The 22,844-nt window shown below is 47.7% G+C and overlaps 1 protein-coding gene across 2 annotated transcripts in view; it reads left to right on the top strand.

Annotated features, from left to right (window-relative positions):
• ZNF830 (zinc finger protein 830) overlaps positions 1–22,844 on the top strand; it is a 265,393-nt gene that overhangs the window by 130,747 nt on the left and 111,802 nt on the right. For both annotated transcript variants that reach the window (XM_044293923.1, XM_044293924.1), the window contains exons 5-6: positions 3,249–3,463; positions 12,106–12,187. In XM_044293923.1, the coding sequence (XP_044149858.1) occupies positions 3,249–3,463; positions 12,106–12,187 (297 nt within the window). The remainder of the gene's footprint in view (positions 1–3,248; positions 3,464–12,105; positions 12,188–22,844) is intronic.

Genomic DNA, 22,844 nt, shown 5'->3' with positions numbered 1-22,844 from the left:
GTAGAAATAGTCTCATTTCCTTCTGGGATTCTCGTACCCACCTATCCCTTGGTTGAACTTGAAGGACTTATGTCTTTTTTCAACCATATCAACTGTGTAACTACGTAACTTGGCCTTACTCGTTAAGAGTAATCCATCCTTTCTCCAATCAGATTAGTTTCCTATATTCATCTATACTATTGATTTGTGCGTAGTTTGTTGAAAGTACAGTGGTGGTTTCACCAAACTGTATCCAAAAGAAAAAAAAAATTGTTTTCATTTAATGGGAGAAAATGGTAGACATAGGCATCTGTATAGACTTTAAAAACTGTCCTGCTGAATGCAATAGCCAAATGTGATATCATCCTAGCCTATCTGTACTGTGAAAAGAGCATTCCAATGCCTCCTTTCAACTAATAAACCCAATTATTTAGGTTAATTTAAAGTCCATTTTTTTTCTTATTAATTGTTGAGAATTTAATGGAAATGGCTAAATATGCATAGAGTGAACAGCGAGGACAAATTAGAATTTCTTTGTAAAATTAATTCAATAAAACTTTAAAAACCCTCCTGTGCATGTCTGTTTACAGGGGTGTGGAAATATATAAAAAATAATAATATACTTGTCAAAGGACTAAAGCGGGCGCTCTATCTACAAAAAATGATTTTAAATCAAAATCGTATTTCAATGCACCGCCACGCTTCCTTATGCAGTGAGGTGGCTGGCTTGCGTTCCAGTCTTTGTGGTGTGAAATGACTCGTTTAGTCCTTGTTCACAGCAGATGATTCTGTCCAGAATGCACTACATCGCGGCTGGCTCACTATGTTGTGGTACAGGAGGGGGGCGTGACGATCCATTGTAGTGAATGGCACCGTAGCCACAGCCGCAGGCGATCAGATGCATGGGATCACCTGAAGTCCGGTCAAAATGCTGCTTGCAGCATTTTGTTTGGACTGGACTGCAGGCATAATGTGCCTTGCGATCCTTTGCAGCCGATCGCATTGCAGCCGTTGGGCATGGTGCCAATCACTTCAACAGACCACTGCGCCCCCTCCTGCCCCACAATATAGTTAGCTGGCCGCAATGCGGTGCAGTGCATTCTGGACAGAATCGGGCCGGAACGCACTGCCTGGTGTGAACGAGGCCTTAAAGGGCTTCTGTCACTCCACTTAATTCATTATTATTTTTTTTTGGTCTCCCTACAATCCTTATTCTGCGATTTCTCAATATATATAGCTATTACACTGTTTGGTTCAGTAGTTCTATCAAAAAACTGACTTTTATATTATGCAAATTACCTCTCTAGGAGCAGGTAGGGCAGCTACCTGCTGCTAGCAGCCGCATCCTCCATTCATAATGATGCCCCCTCCTCATGTTGATTGACAGGGCCAGCGGACGCGCTCGTCCTCGGACTGGCCCTGTCTGCGTTTTAAATCTCGCGCCGGTCTTCAGTTGGCGCAGGCGCACTCAGAGGAGGACGCTCGCTCAGCCGCTCCATCCTCAGTGCGCCTGCGCCGGGTGTACATGTGACGTCATCGGCACAGGCGCACTGAGGATGGAGCGGCTGAGCGAGCGTCCTCCTCTGAGTGCGCCTGCGCCAACTGAAGACCGGCGCGAGATTTAAAACGAAGACAGGGCCAGTCAGAGGACGAGCGCGTCCGCTGGCCCTGTCAATCAACATGAGGAGGGGGCATCATTATGAATGGAGGATGCGGCTGCTAGCAGCAGGTAGCTGCCCTACCTGCTCCTAGAGAGGTAATTTGCATAATATAAAAGTCAGTTTTTTGATAGAACTACTGAACCAAACAGTGTAATAGCTATATATATTGAGAAATCGCAGCATAAGGATTGTAGGGAGACCAAAAATAAATAAATGAGTTTAGTGGAGTGACAGAAGCCCTTTAATGTGATCACAGCAATTAGTTTAGTGCACACACTTGCTCTTAGCACATTACTACCTGTACCTGTAGGTGGTTTAGGCAAATTAGCTGCTGATGTGGCATGGAAATGACCCCCCTTCACCTGCCCAGTTTGACAACACCTGCAGAAAGGGGGTCCTCTGAGGGATGCTTGCAGATTCAATGTCCCTGGCTCTGTAACGGCTCTGTCTCTGCTCCTCCCCCACAAGCTGGAGACATGATAGAACCTTTCATTGCTCCACCCCTCAAGCTCTGTAATTTCTTCTTCCCCACACTGTCACTACACCACGCCCCCTCCCCCGCTCTGTCACCACGGCTGTGTCACTGCTCTACGCCCACTGCTTGGTCACCGCCACTCGATGCCCCCAGCTCGTCGCCGATCCACTGCGTCCACTGCTCCGGTAAACAAAGACATCTCAGCCCTGCTACTTGCCCGCAGCAGGGCTAAGCTACTGAACGATCTTCCTGCCCGGAGCACGTAACTGCATGTCCCGGGCATCGGGCGATACTATTTCCACACCCCTGGTTTACACCCAAAGGCCCCCATACATATTTGAATATTATCGTCTAAACCCGCTGTTTTCTGTGGGACCAGCCGACAAACTAATTTATGTAATTCGTTCCCAGCTTTCACCCAACAGACTGGGAGAGAATAGTCAGGCAAATCACCTGATCTTTTTGTTTTCCTGTGAGAAAAGCCACCTCCAGAGTTATCGGGCAGGGGGTTTTCGCCCCACTGGAAACATGTGCATGCTCTCCCAAGTTTAGTGTTTATATGCATAGAGAGAGCTGTTGACTGGATAACCAGCTATTGAGGTGTATGAGCACCCTAACAAGTCCAATGCTAACGTTTCTGACATTCAAAAATATAATTGCATCTGACACAACAATGGAAAATAACAAAAAAATAACATTGCAAAGTAGCTATACCATTGAATCAAACCTCTGTTTACACCTGCAAAAGTGTAGTTGGAAAGTTATGGCTCCTCATCAATACATTGATATATTTCCATTGCAGTAAATGCTGGCATGTTTTACTACATGTGTATTTTATGCGAAAAGAGGTTGATTTCCTCGTGACATTGGTGTCACGAGGAAGGGCTGGAATTGTCTCTGGTAGCCCGAAAAGCTTAGACAAGACTGCTATTTTTGTAATTCATGGATGAGTTTTTACCGCAAGCAAAATAAATCTACATTCCTTTATTCAAGTGGAGCTGGATTTCTTTCAACCTCTTTTCGCATTTTCTGCCCGTTACCTGACACGGGCCTTCAGTGCTCACAGCTAAAGGAGGGGCAGGTGAGAGCTGCTAAATTTCCTTTTTCTTCATGTGTATTTTATGTCTGTTTAGACTTCCACCAGGCTTCTTTGAGACGCATAATAAGTCATCTAATATACAGACTCCAAGGAATGTTTCGAACATACGACTACTGGCAGAGGATTACAATGATGATGATGATGAGGGTGAGGAGAAGGAAGATGGTGAAAATGTCCTAACAGTTCCATCTTGTGCACAGCAATCCATGGATAACCCACCCAAATCACAGGACAGAAGTCTTCCACCAGGTATTGCATAACATAGTGAGCACCATTTATTAAAGTTAGAATGACATAAAGGATAAAAAAAAAGTTTAAATGAGTTGTTCAGAGTAACCACACATGATATGAAAGGTCTGTACAAGTTTGTCAGAATTGAAAGTGAAATGTTTTTCTGAATTGTTTCCCCTTCCTATCGCGTCTTAACTTTATGCTATGCTAAGGCTACTTTTACACTAGTGTTTTTGCTGTATCCGGCAGGGTCCAGCAAAAACGCTTCCATTACTGATAATACAACTATCTGCATCCGTTTGAACGGATCCGGTTGTATTATCTTTAACATATTTTTAACATTGCCAAAACTTATCATTAGCTCCATTGCAAGTCAATGGGGGACAGGTCCGTTTTCTATTGTGACAGATTGTGCCAGAGAAAACTGATCCGTCCCCATTGACTTGCATTGGGGTCACATTTTACTCTGCATCCCTAGGATGGAAAGCAACATACAACATGTTGCGGTTTGCTCTCCGGTCTGGGAACGCAACTAAACGATACGGAATGCATTTTGGAGCATTCCGTTCTGTTCAGTTTAGTTTTGTCCCCATTGACCATGAATGGAGACAAAACTGAAGCGTTTTTTTTCTGGTATTGAGCCCCTATGACGAAACTCAATAATGGGAAAACTTTAACGCTAGTGTGAAAGTACCCTAAGTAGGTAATTCCACCAAAGTGCTGTACAACACAGTTACAGCATAGTCAGTGCTTACATCACATTTAATCACATTGCAGTTGCTAGCTTTGGTGATCCAACATAGTCAACATAAGATAATTTTTTTCAGAAATTTCCTTGGTCCCTTGCCCAGCTTCATTGAACATGTATTGCTCATTTGAACAACTTTTGTGGACAGTATAAATTAGCGTGTGTATGTTGCAAAGTGATTGATTGTTAAACGGTTGCTCAGCTGTCAACTTACTGTCATGGTCTTACCTTCTTACTGTTCTCCTTCGTTTGACATGTGCTGGCGGCCATCTTGGTTTCTGGGTTTCTTGTAGCCTCCCACCCTGCGGCTTCTCCTTCCCACTGGGAGGAGCTGGATGCCTAGCTCATATATATAGGAGGTCTGTGGCTTCAGTTCCTTGCTTGGTCCTCCTGTGTTCACATGCTTCTAAGACTGCTGCTGCTTCTGGTTCCTGATCCTGGCCTCGTCTGACTACCCCATTGGTTCCTGATCCTGGCTTCGTCTGACTACCCCGTTGGTTCCTGATCCTGGCTTCGTCTGACTACCCTTCTGGTTCCTGACCTCTGTCTACGTAGACCCTGCTTCGGTTTAGCCATCCGTTTGGACTTTTGCTTACAGCTTGATTTTCAATAAAGCCTTCTTATTTCCACTTATCTCTTGTTGTACGTCTGGTTCATGGTTCCATGACATTAGGACCAAGCCATGAATTCTGACGGTACTGGGCCATCCTCGCTACCTACGCTGGTTGCCAGACTTGATCAGCAGGATCACCTGTTGGGTCGGTTCGCTGTGGCGTTGCAAACCCTGCTTGAACGCACGGCTCATTTCGCTTCCGTTGCCGATGGGTCGGTTGTCGCTCCTGGGCCTGCTCCTACTGCCGCTCCGGTTGTTGCGCCAGAGTCTACCCCGACACCTGTTGCTGCGCCTGCGGTGTCTCGGGGTATGACCGGTTCTGCCCCCCTTCCACAGCGCTTTGGGGGAGAGCCTACTCAGTGCCGAGGTTTCCTTAACCAGGTGGGCATTTATTTCGAGTTGCTGCCACATGCCTTTCCTACTGAGAGATCAAAGGTGGGCTTCTTGATCTCGCTGCTCTCGGACAAGGCCTTGGCCTGGGCCAGCCCTTTATGGGAGAACAACAATCCGGTGGTTGCCGAGTTTTCCGGTTTTGTTGCTTCTCTTCGGAAGGTATTCGATGTGCCGGCTCGTGCTGCCTCTGCTGCGAAGCTCCTTATGTCCATCAGACAGGGTTCACGATCCGTAGCTGAATACGCCATTGAGTTTCGTACCCTGGCAGCAGAGGTGGGCTGGAATAATGAGGCTCTGGTCGCTGCTTTCTCTCATGGTCTCTCGGATGCCTTGAAGGATGAGGTTGCAGCTAAGGACCTACCAGTGGAGCTCGAGTCTCTTATTTCTTTCCTGATTTTGATTGACACCAGACTCAGGGAGAGACCTTCCTTTAAGGAGAGCCTGCGGAGGTCTTCTAACAGATTGGCGCCTACGTTTGCTGCCCCACCCGTGCCTCCCTCTCCTCCCACGCCTCCTGGGGATGACTTGTCTGGGGGTGAACCCATGCAGCTGGGGTTTGCTCGCCTGTCCGAGGGGGAGAGGGTACTCCGGAGACGCGAGGGCCGATGCATGTACTGTGGTCTCGGTGGGCATTTTCGGTTGGCATGTCCGAACCGTCCGGGAAACGCTCGCACCTGAGATCCTGTCGGGGGCAGATCTTGGGTGGAGTCTCCTCGTCCCCGGATTCCCGTGTTGACAAACCACTGATCACTGTTGTCCTCTCCTGGGTCGGGGGCTCGGTGACGACCCAGGCGTTGGTGGACTCTGGTGCTGGTGGTTTGTTCATTGATAGTGTGTTCGCTGCCGCCAATTCCATTCCTCTGCAGCCTCGAGGTTCCCCACTGGCTCTTGAGGCGATAGACGGCAGACCCCTTCTGCTGCCACACGTGACTCATGAGACCCTTCCAGTGGGGATAGCCATTGGTGCCGTTCACAGAGAGTCGGTCTGTCTCCAGGTGATTTCGTCCCCACACTACTCGGTGGTCTTGGGGTACCCCTGGCTCCAGAAGCATAATCCGACTTTCGATTGGAGATCGGCCGAGATCCTCTCGTGGTCACCGCAGTGTGGGGCTAGTTGCATCCATGGGCCTGTTAAGTTGCTGTGTACTTCCTCGGACTCTCTGTTGCCTCCTGAATACGAAGAGTACCGGGATGTATTCGATAAGGTGCGCGCGGTTGCCCTACCTCCGCACCGCCCATACGATTGTGCCATAGAGTTACAATCTGGTGCCATTCCTCCTCGTGGCAAAGTCTATCCACTGTCGGTAGCGGAGAATGAGGCCATGGAGGAGTACGTGAGGGAGGCGCTTTCACGCGGACACATTAGCAAATCCTCGTTCCCGGCAGGGGCTGGATTTTTCTTTGTGAAAAAGAAGGGCGGTGAGTTGAGGCCTTGCATCGATTACAGGGGTCTCAATCGCATCACGATCAAGAACGCTTACCCGATACCATTGATTTCCGAGCTGTTCGATCGCCTCAAAGGGGCCACGGTCTTTACCAAACTCGACCTGAGGGCGGCATATAACCTGGTAAGGATCAAGGCAGGCGATGAGTGGAAGACCGCGTTTAACACCAGGACCGGTCATTATGAATCCTTGGTTATGCCCTTTGGGTTGTGCAATGCGCCCGCAGTCTTCCAGGAATTCATCAACGATGTTTTCCGTGACCTGTTGCAGCAGTGTGTGGTGGTCTATTTGGATGACATCTTGGTATATTCTGAATCCATGGAGGCCCACATTATGGATGTCAGACGAGTGTTGCAACGGTTACGAGAGAACAGGCTGTTCGGTAAGCTTGAGAAATGCGAATTTCACCGATCCCAGGTAACCTTCTTAGGTTACATCATTTCCGCTGAGGGGTTCTCCATGGATCCTGAGAAGGTTTCGGCTGTCTTACAGTGGCCCCAGCCCAGTGGTCTCCGTGCCCTGCAGCGCTTTTTGGGCTTCGCCAATTATTATCGGAAGTTCATCAGGGACTTTTCTATGCTAGCCAAGCCTCTCACGGATCTGACCAGGAAGGGCAGTAATTTCCAGGTCTGGCCGCTCGAGGCCATCCGAGCTTTTGAGGCTCTAAAGTCCGCCTTTGTGTCGGCTCCGATTCTGTCGCATCCCAACCCTGGGTTGCCGTTTGTCCTCGAGGTGGACGCGTCTGAGACGGGAGTAGGCGCCCCTCCTGTCTCAGCGTAGAACACCAGAGGGTCCTCTGCTTCCTTGTGGGTTTTACTCCCGGAAACTGTCTTCCGCGGAGTGCAACTATCAGATTGGTGACAGGGAGTTATTGGCCATCGTGCAGGCCCTTAAAGAATGGAGGCACTTGCTCGAGGGTTCGGTGGTTCCGGTTCTCATCCTGATGGACCACAAGAATCTGACCTACCTCTCTGAGGCCAAGAGATTGACACCACGTCAGGCCAGATGGGCTCTGTTCTTGTCACGTTTTAATTACGTGGTCTCCTACCTACCCGGTTCCAAGAACATCAGAGCGGATGCCTTATCACGGCAGTACTCCGAGTTGTCCGGGGAGGAGTAGATTCCGACTTCGGTCATACCTCCGAATCAGATCCTGGCCGCCATTCGCACCAGCCTGACCTCTCCCCTGGGTGAGCAGATTTTGGCGGCTCAATCTGGTGCTCCCTCTGGGAGACCCAACGGCAGGTGTTTTGTGCCTGAGGAGTTGCGCACTCGGTTGTTGCGAACCTACCATAACTCCAAGGCCGCGGGGCATCCTGGAAAGAATCAGCTGTCCTGGGCTTTTTCACGTCTGTTCTGGTGGCCTTCTCTACGTTCCGACATCGCCGCATATGTAGCGGCATGCTCCGTTTGTGCCCAGAGTAAGTCCCCTCGGCACCTTCCGTTGGGCCTTTTGCAACCCATAGCCACCGGGGAGCGCCCATGGTCACACCTGGGGATGGATTTCATTGTGGACCTCCCTGCATCCCGAGGCCATACGGTCATTCTCATGATTGTGGATCGGTTTTCCAAAATGTGCCACTGTGTTCCTCTCAAGAAGTTACCCTCTGCACAGGAGTTGGCCACGATTTTCGCCAGGGAGGTCTTCCGGTTGCACGGTTTGCCCAAGGAGATTGTGTCGGATCGGGGGAGTCAGTTTGTGTCCAGGTTCTGGCGCGCCTTTTGCTCCCAGTTGGGGATTCATCTCTTTCTCCTCGGCCTACCACCCTCAGTCCAATGGGGCCGCAGAACGATCCAATCAGGCCTTGGAGCAATTCCTTCGTTGCTATGTCTCCGATCACCAAGACAATTGGGTTGACCTCCTGCCTTGGGCTGAGTTTGCCAGGAACACGGCGGTGAACTCTTCCTCTGGGACGTCTCCCTTCATGGCCAATTATGGGTTCCAACCTGCTGTGTTACTGGAGGTATTCTCTCCCCAGGATATTCCGGCTGTGGAGGATCACCTTTCCGTCCTACGTGCTTCTTGGGTACAGATCCAGAGGTCCCTTGAGGTCTCTGCGCAGCGCCAGAGACTCCAGGCTGATCGCAGACGAGCGCCCGCTCCTTCCTACCAGGTCGGAGACCGTGTATGGTTGTCCACCCGCTACCTCAACCTTCGAGTGCCCACTCCCAAGCTGGCGCCTCGCTTTGTTGGTCCCTTCCGAGTGCTTCGCAGGGTAAACCCGGTAGCCTATGCCTTTGCGCTTCCTCCTGGCATGCGGATCTCCAACGTGTTTCATGTCTCCCTGTTGAAGCCATTGGTGTGTAATCGTTTCACTTCCTCGGTTCCTCGGCCCCGTCCGGTCCAAGTGGGCAATCATGAGGAATATGAGGTGAGCAATATCCTGGACTCACGCCTGGTCCGCGGTCGGTTGCAGTTTTTGGTCCATTGGCGTGGTTATGGTCCAGAGGAGCGTTCCTGGGTTCCCTCCGCAGATGTCCATGCTCCAGCTTTGCTCCGAGCCTTCCACGCACGCTTCCCTCAGAAACCGTTCCTTACTCCGCGGAGGAGGGGCCCTTGAGGGGGAGGTACTGTCATGGTCTTACCTTCTTACTGTTCTCCTTCGTTTGACATGTGCTGGCGGCCATCTTGGTTTCTGGGTTTCTTGTAGCCTCCCACCCTGCGGCTTCTCCTTCCCACTGGGAGGAGCTGGATGCCTAGCTCATATATATAGGAGGTCTGTGGCTTCAGTTCCTTGCTTGGTCCTCCTGTGTTCACATGCTTCTAAGACTGCTGCTGCTTCTGGTTCCTGATCCTGGCCTCGTCTGACTACCCCGTTGGTTCCTGATCCTGGCTTCGTCTGACTACCCTTCTGGTTCCTGACCTCTGTCTACGTAGACCCTGCTTCGGTTTAGCCATCCGTTTGGACTTTACTTACAGCTTGATTTTCAATAAAGCCTTCTTATTTCCATTTATCTCTTGTTGTACGTCTGGTTCATGGTTCCATGACACTTACTTCTAATATTCATTGCCACCTTACCTTGTCGCTTACGTTCTCCATAACTAAATTGGGTATTTTTTCCAATAATTGGAACATTTGTACATTGCTTTTTTTATTTTTTTAAATCGGATATTTTTTATTAAAGGTTTTGTAAAAAAAAAAATTATATTATTACAATAACAACCCCTTTTACCCACCCTCCCATCCATTTTTCAGTCCTGCAACTAATTAAAGTCATGAATCATCTCCGTGGTGTTTTGTGTAATACCATACATCATTAACAACATTGCTTGTTTTCTTAGTTAATGTAATGTATTTCAGGAAGGTAATGCATAGTACAGTAGGTGTTATTAATTTTCTTCTGTACTCTGCTTAGGAAATACATTCCTGATCAAAAGTTTAAGACCACTTGAAAAATGGCAAAAAAATCATATTTAGCATGGCTGGATCTTAACAAGGTTCCAAGTAGAGCTTCAACATGCAACAAGAAGAAATGGGAGTGAGACGACAAAACATTTTTTGAGCATTCAATTTAATGAAAACAATGAATAAACTGAAACGGGCTGTTTTTCAACTGATCAAAAGTTTAGGACTAAATTCCAGTCGTTACCACACAGACGAGGGCACTCAGTCATGAGGAATGCTCTCTGCAACATCTGGACGCCCCTGCACTTCCTGAAGCTCCATTGTTCCACTGAAGGAAAAAGCACCCCAGATAGTTATGGCGCCCCCTCGACTGTGGCGCGTAGAAAACGTGTCAGGTGGGATCTGCTTGTCATGCCAGTAACGTTGGAAACCATCAGTACCATCAAGGTTACATTTTTTCTCATCAGAGAATAAAACTTTCTTCCACCTTTTGAATGTACCATGTTTGGTGCTCTCTTGCAAAGTCCAAACGAGCAGATCTATGGCGTTCAAGGAGACGAGTTCTTTGAAGACATTTTTTGTTTTTGAAGCCCTTCAGTCTCAGATGCCGTCTGATGGTTATGGGGCCGAAGTCAGCACCAGTAAGGGCTTTAATTTGGGTTGAAGATCGCCCAGTGTCTTGACGGACAGCCAATTATATTTTTTTGGGTCTTCCACTTGACTTTTTTGTTCCATAACCCTCAGGATCATTTAAGAAATTCCAAATGACTCTCTTACTGCGTCCCACCTCAGCAGCGATGGCGCGCGGTGAGAGACCCTGCTTATGCAGTTCAACAACCCGACCACATTCAAAAAGGGAGAGTTTTTTTGCCTTTACCATCACAACGTGTGACTACCTGACAGAAAATGACAATGAATCCACATCTTTGCACAGATTTGGCCTTTTAAAGGCATGTGGTCCTAAACTTTTGACCAGCTGAAAAACTGCCTGTTTCAGTTTAATCGTTATTTATCGTTATTTTCAATTAATTGAATGCTCAAAAAATGTTTTGTCTCACTCATTTCTTCTTGTTGCATGTTGAAGCTCTACTTGAAACCTTGTTAAGAGCCAACAATGTAAAATATTATTTTTTTGCCATTTCTCAAGTGGTCTTAAAATGTTGATCAGGACTGTACCTTACTTAAAGGGACTCTGACAGGCCCTATAAACATATTTATATTCATCTGTCAATCACATTTCTTTATGCCCAAGGGGCGTTTTTTCTCATACCTTTGTGCCCAGCCGCGCCTCAACTGTCGAGTCCTAGCGCCGCCCAGCTCATTATTAGTCACTGCGCTGGGCGGCTCTTACATTCCCCGATCCTGTCACCCGAGAGAAGAGTCTCTTGGCCGGCGCAGGCGCATAAACAATCTGAATTTCTGATGACATCAGCGCTCTGAAGCGCTGGATACTAGTGCCTTGGAGGAGAGAACGGACGCAGGCGCATTCAATTACAGGGTTGGGAGGGTGACGGCGCATGCGCAGATGGTCCGATTGAGGCTGATGCCCATAAATATCTATCGGGCATGCGTGGGAACTGACAGGATCGGGGAATGTAAGAGCCGCCGAGCGCAGTGAATAATAATGAGCTGGGCGGCACTAGGAATCGACAGTTGAGTCGCGGCTGGGCACAAAGGTATGAGAAAAAACGCCCCTTGGGCATAAAGAAATGTGAAAAAACGCCCCTTGGGCATAAAGAAATGTGATTGAAAGATGAATATAAAGTTGTTTTTGCATGGTTTACAATGCGGACAGGGGGTACTTTTATATCATTGGAATGCACGTTAATAGATCTATGACTGCATAGGAATAACTAAATATGTTTATAGGGCCTGTCAGTGTCCCTTTAAGCTAACTTCATGTGTTCTGAACAGCAGCCGGCAGAGGACCAGTCTGACAGAGTCCCTGTTGGATCCTATTGTAGTCCATGGTGATCTGGTGGTGCATAGCCCTATCCAGTTATGTCAGAACAGGCTGCCAGGGTTCACATCGCATAAAGTATGTGAACTTAGCCTGACATTGCTGTCATTCTCCTCATAAATCAATTAAATTATAATGTGCCATTATTTTTCAGACTTCTTTGATAGCAAGACATCTGTGGTTTCTCATTCGGGGTCTATTTTGAAAGCAGATGTACTTGAAAAACCTGTTCCAATGTAAGTTTTGTATGTCAAGCAATATTATAAAATGTATAGATGATATGAAATGTTGTAAAAACCATGACAACTATTATAATTTGCAAAGGCAAGGTAAAGCATGTATCCAGTTATGAATGAAAATTTCGCAAATGACAAAATGTCAAAGTTCACCTGTGTAATAAGTGTGTAAAAGTCATTTTTTCTAAGCTACACTTTTTTGTTCTGACCTTTCAGTGTTAAAGTAATTTTCTGAGCTTATGATATTGATCAACTATCCTCAGGATAGGTCACCAGTATCCGATCAGTAAGGTTCCGACACCTGGCACAAACTGCTCTTCCCTGCAGGTGCCGGAAGCACAACTCTATTCAAAGTATAGCGGCCGCTCCTTGTCACGAGCAGAGTCCACTCTATATGGCAGGTCTTGCCTGTGCAATACAGCTGACACTCAGCTGCAGTGATCTGCACTGGAGAGAATTCCTATCCCAGTCATGTAACCCCTTAAATGACAAGTTTCAAAAGAAAAGGTGGTAATGGGATGTGATTTTTATTTTTTTAATCAAATCTATATTTCATTCTATTTATTCTACCAATTCTAGGAAGTTTGTGTCTTAGTGTATATGAATATATCTTTTCAATTTAACAGGTCTAGTGTTGATCCTGATGGACACTACATACAGTGCCTTGAAAAAGTATTTAGTTACATGTAATGTAACAATTTCGTATTTTGTTACATTACAGCCTTAAGTCTGAATTTTATGTGATGGATCAGTACACACTAGTTTAAGTTGGTGAAGTGAAATGAGAAAAATATATAAATAAAACTATTGTTTAGAAATAGAAAACAGAAAATTGGCCTGGTGCAACAAATTGCCTTCAGAAGTCACATTATTAGTAGGAGGATTGCGTATCCGACGCAGGTTGATGACGTCTCAGGGTTTCTGTCCTTACGGAATAAGACCATTCTTTTTTCTTTATTCTTTCTTTATTCTTTATAGTGCACTATTTATTCATAGGTCATCTGTAGTCCAGGGTATTCCGCCAATATAATACCCTGGACTACAGATGACCTATGAATAAATAGTGCACTATAAAGAATAAAGAAAGAATAAAGAAAAAAGAATGATCTTATTCCGTAAGGACAGAAACCCTGAGACGTCATCAACCTGCGTCGGACACGCAATCCTCCTACTGATTCAAACCCTGCAAGCCAGCTGAGAGACACGTGGGACGCGGTGAACTCCAGTGCCGGGACGCCGGCATACACTGTGGACCGCAAGCCCACCGAACGAGCAGAGGCACGCAGGTGAAGGTAAGCCCACATAGTGGGTTAAACTTGCAAAACTACTATATCCAAATAGTAAGAGGAAAGACATCAACCGCATTCAAAGACAGAACTTTGATACAAGTATAGCAACAGTTAAAAAGGAAGCCCATCTTTTCTATAGAGACTGCTGCATATGTGAAACATCATCTTCAGATGCAGGTCAAAACCTATTGAGATAAATACTCAGTGTCAAACGAGCATCCATTTTGCTTTCCCTTATATAGGACCATACTTAATGAATTTTTATCCTGTTTAGCCAAATGTGTTAAGCATTTTATATACTTATTTTGTACAACCATTTTGCCTGACTTGGCAGAGACTTGCCGTCCGAACAACCTCAGTTTTTCCTGCAATTAGGATTAACTATTAGTCATACAACTTGGTTGTTTGGACCGCTAGCTTTAGTTTCAAGTCAGGATTGTGTGTCATTTAATAGAATATTTTTATATATGAACTGTATTTTTATAATTAATTATTTTTAATATTAAAGTGTGTCCTATACCTCCTTATGAGTGCCCATTCATACTTAATTCACAATTTAACCACTTTTTGAGGGGTGATCTCAAATTTTGTTTGGTGCACCTACCCTGAGGGTTACAGAGGTGAGCGGATCTCCCAAACCTTATTCAAAGAAAACTCTGTCTGGCTCAAACCCAACATATCACATCACCCAAAGAACACCATCCCCACACTGAAACATGGTGGTGGCAGCATCATGCTGTGGAGATGTTTTTCAGCAGCTGGGAGTGGGAAACTGGTCAGAGTTGAGGGAAAGATGGATGGTGTTAAATACAGGGATATTCTTGAGCAAAACCTATGCCGCTTTATGTGTGATTTGAGGCCAGGATGGAGGTTTACCTTCCAGCAAGACAATGACCCCAAACACCATGCTAAAGCAACACTTGACTGGTTTAAGTGGAAACATGTAATGTCAAAGCCTAGATCTCAATCCAATAGAAAATCTGTGGTCAGACTTAAAGGGAGTCAGTCACCTCCGTATGGCCATATACAGTGCTTACATAGCTCTGTAGCACAACTATGCAGGATTGTAATGGTATCTTTCTTTGTCTTTAGACTTGCACCAGCAGGAAAAAACTAAGTTTAATTTAGTTTTCACTTTACTCCTCCCCGTACTCAGGAGAAGTTGGGCAATGTGTTTTGGGGTGTCTTTTTACATATACCCATGCTGGGTGAAATAAATATCTCGGCAAAAGACAACTTTTCCCATTTTTTTATACAAAGTTGGCATTTGACCAAGATATTTATCTCACCCAGCATGGGTATATGTAAAATGACACCCCAAAACACATTGCCCAACTTCTCCTGAGTACGGCGATACCAGGTGTGACACTTTTTTGCAGCCTAGATGCACAAAGGGGCCCAAATTCCTTTTAGGAGGGCATTTTTAGAAATTTGGATCCCAGACTTCTTCTCACGCTTTAGGGCCCTTAAAATGCCAGGGCAGTATAAATACCCCACATGTGACCCCATTTTGGAAAGAAGACACCCCAAGGTATTCAATGAGGGGCATGGCAAGTTTATAGAATTTATTCGTTTTTTTGGCACAGGTTAGCGGAAATTGATTTTTTTGTTTGTTTTTTCCTCACAAAGTCTCAGTTTCCGCTAACTTGGGACAAAAATTTCAATCGTTCATGGACTTAATATGCCCCTCAGCGAACACCTTGGGGTGTCTTCTTTCCAAAATGGGGTAATTTGTGGGGTGTTTGTACTGCGCTGGCATTTGAGGGTCTCCGCAATCATTACATGTATGGCCAGCATTAGGAGTTTTTTGCTATTCTCCTTATATTGAGCATACGGGTAATGAGATTTATTTATTTTTTTCGATCAGCCTCTGGGCTGAAAGAAAAAATGAACGGCACAGATTTCTTCATTGGCATCGATCAATGTGGATGAAAAAAATCTCGGCCCAAAAAAAAAAGAGGGGAAAGGAGTCTGTCAGGACATAGGAGCTCCGCCCAACATCCATACCCACTTAGCTCGTATGCCCTGGCAAACCCGATTTTTCCATTCACATCAATCGATGTGGATGAATAAATCATTGGCGTGATATTTTTTTTTTTTATATATACAAAGTGTTTGCCAAAGCATATGAACACCGCCGCCCCCTCAGCTCATATGCCTCGGCAAACGTATCTTTTACTGCAGAGGAGAAATCGTCTTGCAGCGCCGCATACACCGACTTTTGTGTAATCTGACAGCAGCGCAATGCTTCTGTCAGAATGCACATCAGTGCTGCAGCTCGGTTGGTCCACCTGGAAGGTAAAAAGAAAAAACCAGGCCGCAACGCAATAAATTTATTAACTTTATAATAACATTTGAACTGAACATATTAACTTTAACTTTTTGAACAGAACGTTAACTTTTTTGCTTACTGGTGATTTTTTAAAAATAAATTCCTTTTTTTTTACCTCTCAAACCTCTCCTTCCCCATGGGACAATGTGCAAAGCACAAATCGCCCAAATATGTGGCGAAGTACATTATGCACTTTGTCCCAGGTGAAAGGAGAGGTTTGCAGCAGCTGTGAGTGAAAGGGCCCTAATAGCCCTGTGTGCCTGTCCTGTGAGATCCAATCCCTATGCTAAGTGTACCTGTGTGTGGTACTTCCGGAAACACTCCCCTAAGCATAGGGCAGGGTGGTGAGGGCAGTCAGGACAGAAATAGCAGGTGTCACGCCTTATTCCACTCCTGCTACAGACACAACATCTTTTTCGAGGTGATGGTTGGGTTGAGGTACCAGCAACGACATTTGGGAAATGTCACTCGTGTAGACGGCTCACTACACTGGTGGTTGGGGCCACGGAACCTTCTGGATACAGGAGGTTCTCGATGATCTCTTCCTGAAATTTGAGGAAGGGTCCTGTTCTCCCAGCCTTACTGTAGAGAACAAAACTATTGTACATGGCAAATTGAATCAAATATACAGACACCTTCTTGTACCAGCGCCTGGTGCGTCAGGAAACTAAATAAGGAGCCAACATCTGGTGATTGAAGTCCACCCCTCCCATGAGCGAATTATAGTCGTGGACACAGAGGGCCTTTTCAATGACACTGGTTGCTCATTCTATTTGTATTGTCGTGTCTGCGTGAATGGAGGAGAGCATGTAAACGTCACTCTTGTCTCTCCATTTCACTGCAAGCAGTTCTTCGTTACACAAGGCAGCCCTCTCCCCCCTTGCAAGACGGGTGGTAACGAGCCGTTGGGGGAAGCCCCGGCGACTAGGTCGCGCTGTGCCACAGCAGCCAATCTGTTCTAGGAACAAATGCCTGAAGAGGGGCACACTTGTGTAGAAATTGTCCACCTAAAGATGGTTCCCCTTGCCAAATAAGGGTGACACCAAGTCCCAGACTGTCTTCCCACTGCTCCCCAGGTAGTCAGGGCAACCGACCGGCTCCAGGGTCTGATCTTTACCCTCTGAGATAATTAGAATTTTTGGGTATAGCCTGTGGCCCTCTCACAGAGCTTATACAATTTGACCCCATACCGGGCGGGCGCTTGCTAGGGATGTATCGTTTGAAGCCAAGGCACCCAGTAAAATGTATAAGGGACTCGTCTACGCAGATGTTTTGCTCAGGGGTATACAAATCTGCAAATTTGTTGTTGAAGTGGTCTATGAGGGGCCGAATTTTATGGAGCCGGTCAAAAGCTGGGTGGCCTCTGGGACGGGAGGTGGTGTTGTCGCTAAAGTGCAGGAAACGCAGGATGGCCTCAAATCGCACAGTGTTAGGGTCCGGCCGGCAGGGGGCTCGTTCCCCTAGGTGAGGGGGGGCTCCCCCGCAGCGGAGCATAATGCCAGGGAGTTGCACTGCTCCCCACGCGGCTGGAGTGACCATGCGGCGGTGGGTCGGCCCCTGGCTGATGGGTGGCACCCCCGCACTGGTGCACTCTGCCAGGGAGCTTCATGGCTCCCCACGCGGCATCGACTTCAAAACCGGTGGGGGGCTGAGCCCCTGATGGAAGTAGGGCTCCCCCTGCCCCGGTTCATAATGCCAGGGAGCTGCACTGCTCCCCACGCGGCAGAAGTGACCAGCCGGCGGTGGGTCGGCCCCTGGCTGATGGGGGGGCACCCCCGCACTGGTGCACTCTGCCAGGGAGCAGCATGAGCTCCCCACGCGGCACACAAATTTTGCTGATGGGGGGCGGGGGCCACGGTGTATGAAGGACTCCCCCTGGCCCGGTTCATGGTGCCAGGGAGTTGCGCGGCTCCCCACGCGGTACAGGTGTCCAGCCGGCGGTGGGTCGGCCCCTGGCTGATGGGGGTTCCTCCGCACTGGTGCACTCTGCCACGGTGCTGCGCGGCTTCCCACGCGGTTATCATGTAGGGACACAGGGGACACCGTGGCCCTGTGCCTTATCTTCGTTAAAGTCTGGCACGGGCCGCCGTGCCGTTAGTGAGGCAGGGATCAGGGATGAGAGAACCAGGCCGTTCAGGGGGAGCAGGTCATAGCCGGTGGTTACCTTCCTTCTGCCGGCTGCACACAAGGTCGCCAAGAGGGTCATTTAGGCACGGGGGATTAATTAGTCCATACAAGTGAGTACTAGTTCTCCGGGGAGGGGTGTGTTACAGAGTACTGCACGGTCTACAGACCTGGTCCACCGTAGTAAATTCTAGCTGGGATTGCTGGTCAGGAGCCGAGGATCACTCGTCTCAGTGTCAAGCCAGTACAGGGGCTTAGTAGGCGCAGCTTGCGGTGGTAGCTTTCCCCCCAGGTTAGGCAATTCTTATTGGCAAGAGTTAATGGTAAAAAATTTATGAAAAAACTTGTTTGCGTGGTTCTTTACGACGAATGCACAATCCAGGGTTAATGCCTTGATTGTTTTGCTTCTAGGTCCTAACTTGTCTCGGCTACACCCTGATTTGTGGCTTATCAGCAAGGTACTAGGGGTACATGTCGGGGGGGGGGGGGGGGGAGGAGAGAGAAGTCACAAGCTTGGTGTTTAATAAAGTCTGGCACAGGCCGCCATGCCGTTTAGTTAGGCAGGTTTCAGGGGTGGGAGAACTAAGCTTGGTTAGGGTGAGCACGTTATAGATGGTTGCTGCCTTCCTTCTGCCAGCCGTACATAAGGTTTCCCAGGGGGTTATTTAGATACAGGGTGTTAGGAGTCCATGCAAGTGATTTATTTTCATTTGCAAAGGGTTGATTTCATAAAAAAAAAAAAAAAAAAAAGATAATAATGCTGCCCGCACATTTTGCATTCTGCCATGGAGCAGCGCGAGCTCCCCGTGCAGCAATTGCGTAAAAGTACAAGGGACAGCATGTCCCCGCTCCTTGTCTTCAATAAAGTCTGGCACGGCCCGCCGTGCCATTAGTTAGGCAGGGATCGTGGCTGGGAGAACTAGGCTCGGTCAGGGGGAACAGCTCATAGGCGGTGGCTGGCTTCCTTCTGCTGCCCGTACATAAGGTTTCCCAGGGGGTTATTTAGCTACAGGGTGTTATTGAATCCATGCAGGTGATTACCAGGGATCTTAGACGGGTGTGTTGGGTCTGGTTTAGTAGGGACGGGTTTTAAAAAAAAAAAAAAAAAAAGAAGAAAAGGGAAATCATAGTTGGCGAAGCAAGGTCTCCGGGGAAGAGCGGGTTACAGAGTACCGCATGGTCTACAGGCCTGGTCCGTGTGAGCAATCCTAGCGGAGGCTGCTGCTCTTGTTCCATCATTCACGTTTAACACATTCGCAGGGTTTCCTCACGACATGTGCACAATCCAGTGTTGATGCCTTAATTGTTTTGTTTCTAGGTCCAAACCTTGTCTCAAGTTACATCCTGAAATTTGGCTTATCGGCAAGGTAGTAGGGGTACACGTCGGGGAGGGGGGAGGAAGCTTGGTTTGTGTCTTATGCACCGTCTCACGTCCAGGTCGTGCTGTTACTACCGTTCTGCGGTTGTCAGTCCGTAGGTATTCTGAGCAGGTAAGTGCATGGTCACCCTCTGGGTGTTACTTTCTGGGTGTCTGTTCGAGTTGGAGAAGGGTTTTGATCGGTCTTTTTGAAGTGCCCCCCTTTCAGCGGTGGAGAGTTAGTTCCGATAGGGTGGTCACAGGTAAGTTTAGCAAGAAGGAGAGACTTGTCATCGACCTGTCAGCCCCACATGGTTCCCACGTCCCTAGTCTTAACTCCCTCATTCCTTCAGAGGAAGTGGGCATGAGGTATTCTTCTATTGATAAGTGGAAGGTCCGATACTACTTTTCCATCAAACTCACTTTCTGTTCTAGGAGCAGCCCGTGGCTCTTTGATCAGTTGGCTCAGGCCTACATTGGGTTTTAGAATATAAGGTACGCTCTGAATTTGTTATTCATTACTTCCTGCTTATCTAGAGGTCAGGGTCAGCCCCCTTAGGGCTGGGGAGATTGTTGAGCTGTTTTCCCAGTTAGGTGTCCCGGTCTCCCCCAAGAGACCTGCTAGCTCAGGTTTTGCTGCTATTTTGGCACCCACTTGGTCGCAGGGGAGTGGCCTGCTGAGGTGAGACAAATCCCAGGTTTCCTGCAAACCCCAGCACTTTTCGAGCTGTACCCCATTGTGGTGGCCGCCCATGTTTGGGGCAGCAGCTGGGTACATCGCACTGTTTTGTTTGTAACCGACAACGCTGCAGTGGTAGATATCTTAACCAATGGGTTGTCTAAGTCGTCTAATGTCATCTGTCTCTTGAGACGTCTAGTTCAACTCTCCTTGCGACATCATTTTTGTGTTAGTAGTACGCATGTGCCAGGTTCTCAAAATGTGGCAGCTGATGCTTTATCAAGGGCTAATTTTCCCCTCCCCCACGACAGCACCTTAGAGAGATTGCTCCACCCCAGGACAGGAAACCTGCAGCATAAAAAGGTGGAGCCGCTCTCCCACCTCAGTGAGGTTTCCTGTCCTGGTACGGGAGCCTGCAGTGTCATCCCGACCTGGAAGTCCCGGTAGAAGCCGGAGGGTTGGGGCGGCGTATGGTACCTGTCCGATTATTCCCCACAGGTGTCGGGGGCAAAGTTCCGGTGTCTAGATCCCGGATCACAGGGCAGAAGGTGCCGGTCCCTCAGGCGAGGAGGACAGCACTAGCGGCTGGAAGGGGGCCAGGAGGCCTCGGTGGTTCTGCAGACTTGCCGGGACGCCGCCGGATGTAGACGCGGCGTCTGAAACAGGAAGTGCCATGCGTTCCACGGCCGTGCGCTTCCGGTCAGGTGACCGGAAGTTCAACATCCCGGCAATTTTAAATCGGCTCCAGGCAGGTATGAGAAGCTGGGGTGTTCTGGACGCCGGTATCTGAAGTTCAGAGGCCAGAAAGTGGACCAGAGGGTTCCAGTACTATCTTGGCGTGGTGGGTCTGCAGGAGCTGTGTGTCTCTCAGGTGAGAGGAATACTTTGGTGGCAGTATGTAACTTGGGCATTGTTTGTATCAGTGCAGGTTTTTTGCCCTCACTATGGAGGAAGAGAGGAGGTCTGAAAGTGTGGATGTGGAGATCCTGCCACCGGTATTGTCCTATTCTCGGTCCTTAGAGGGTCTAGACTGTTCCTCAGATTTGGGTATGTTCCTTTTTTCTTAGACTGTGCCTAAGAAGGTGGCGGCAAAGAAAAAGAACAAAGAATGCCCTATCTGCAAGTGCCCGTTGTCGTCTTCTTACGCTAAAAAGCTTTGTCAGCAGTGCATTGAGGAGACTCCAAGTCTTTTGAAAGACCTTAAGTCTATCATGTCTGAAGTTACAAATTCCCTGAGAAGTAGGAAGAGAAGAAGAACAGTGAGGCAGGAGTCCGATGTGGAATCGGAAGATAGCGATTCTCTCTCCGGGAATGAGGACTCTAATGATTCCTTTTCTTCTGAGGATAATATAAGAGAAGGAAAGTTCCTATTTCCAGCGGAAGATACGGACAAATTGTTAAAAGTTATCCGATCTACCTTGGAGTTGGAGGATACCAGAGAGGATAGATCGGTAGAGGATGTCGTGTTTGAGGGACTTAGGGAAAGAAAGCGTAGGTGTTTCCCTGTCCATAGGTCTATTTCAGCGGTGATAGAAAAGGAATGGAAAAAAACGGATAAAAAGCCGTTCATTTCTAAGACCTTTAAACGGAAGTATCCATTTGAGGAAGAAGCATCTACATCTTGGGACAAGGCCCCGAAACTAGATGTAGCCATTTCCAAGATCTCTAAAAAAAAATCCTCACTGCCCTTTGAGGACATGGGATTCTTAAAGGACCCCTTAGATAAAAGAATAGATTCCTCCCTTAAGAATGCATGGGAGTCTTCTGCGGCTGCTTTCAGGCCTAGTATAGCTGCCACTGTTGTTGCAAGGTCTATGTCACTGTGGTTGGAGAGGCTAGAGGGGCAGATTAGGGAGAAATGCCCTAAGGAGCAGTTATTAGCTTCTATACCGACCTTCCAGAAAGCTGCGGATTTTATTGCGGATGCCGCGGTGGACTCGGTGAGGCTGGAGGCAATAACCGCATCCCTGTCCAATTCTGCGTGACGTGCTTTGTGGCTTAAGAATTGGAAAGGGGGAGATTTGCCATCCAAGCTGGCTATGTAGCATTCCCTGTGATGGCCAGTTTCTTTTCGGGTCGGAACTTGACTCCTTACTCGAGAAAGCGGCAGATAGGAAGAAGTTTCCCCAGGAATCTTTTACACAATTCAGGCAATATAAACGGCCCTTTCGGACCCCGACAAGGTTCCAGAATAAGAAGCAGACGGGGGACAGAGAGCAGGGAGCAAGGCCTAGATCAGGAAATAAGGGTTTTTTGTTTGGATCAGCCACAGCCTGTGCGGGAAAACAAGGAAAGCAATGACGCCATGATCCCAGTAGGAGGAAGATTAAAGTTCTTTCTTCCTGCTTGGGAAAAGATGGCAGGGAAATGGTTGATAAGTCTTCTGCGGGAGGGTTTAAGATTGGAGTTCTTGAGTTGTCCCGCAGAAAGATTTGTGATTTCGAGGTTTTCTCTCATTATGCTGCAAGAAATAAAAAAACTGATAAGCAAGAAGGTGTTGATTCCTGTCCCAGAGTCAGAGCTAGGGAAGGGTTTTTATTCCACCCTGTTTTTAGTGAAGAAACCGGATGGGTCGTATCGGACTATAATAAATCTCAGATATCTGAACAGATTCCTGAAGGCCAGAAAATTCAAGATGGAATCCATCAGGTCAGCGATATATCTTTTGTCTCCAGGCTGCCATATGGCGGTCCTTGATTTAAAAGATGCTTAACATCATATTCCGATTCATCCAGATCACCAGAGATTCCTCCGGGTGGCGGTGAGAACCGAGGTGGGACTTCTTCACTATCAGTTCCAGGCTCTTCCCTTTGGCCTCTCCATGGCACCTCGGATCTTTACCAAGGTAGTGGCGGAGATGGCTTCCTTCATCAGAA

Source organism: Bufo gargarizans, chromosome 5, assembly GCF_014858855.1.
Source record: "Bufo gargarizans isolate SCDJY-AF-19 chromosome 5, ASM1485885v1, whole genome shotgun sequence".
In the NCBI taxonomy this organism is placed as follows: Eukaryota; Metazoa; Chordata; class Amphibia; order Anura; family Bufonidae; genus Bufo; species Bufo gargarizans.
This window is presented reverse-complemented; position numbering and strand designations above follow the sequence as displayed.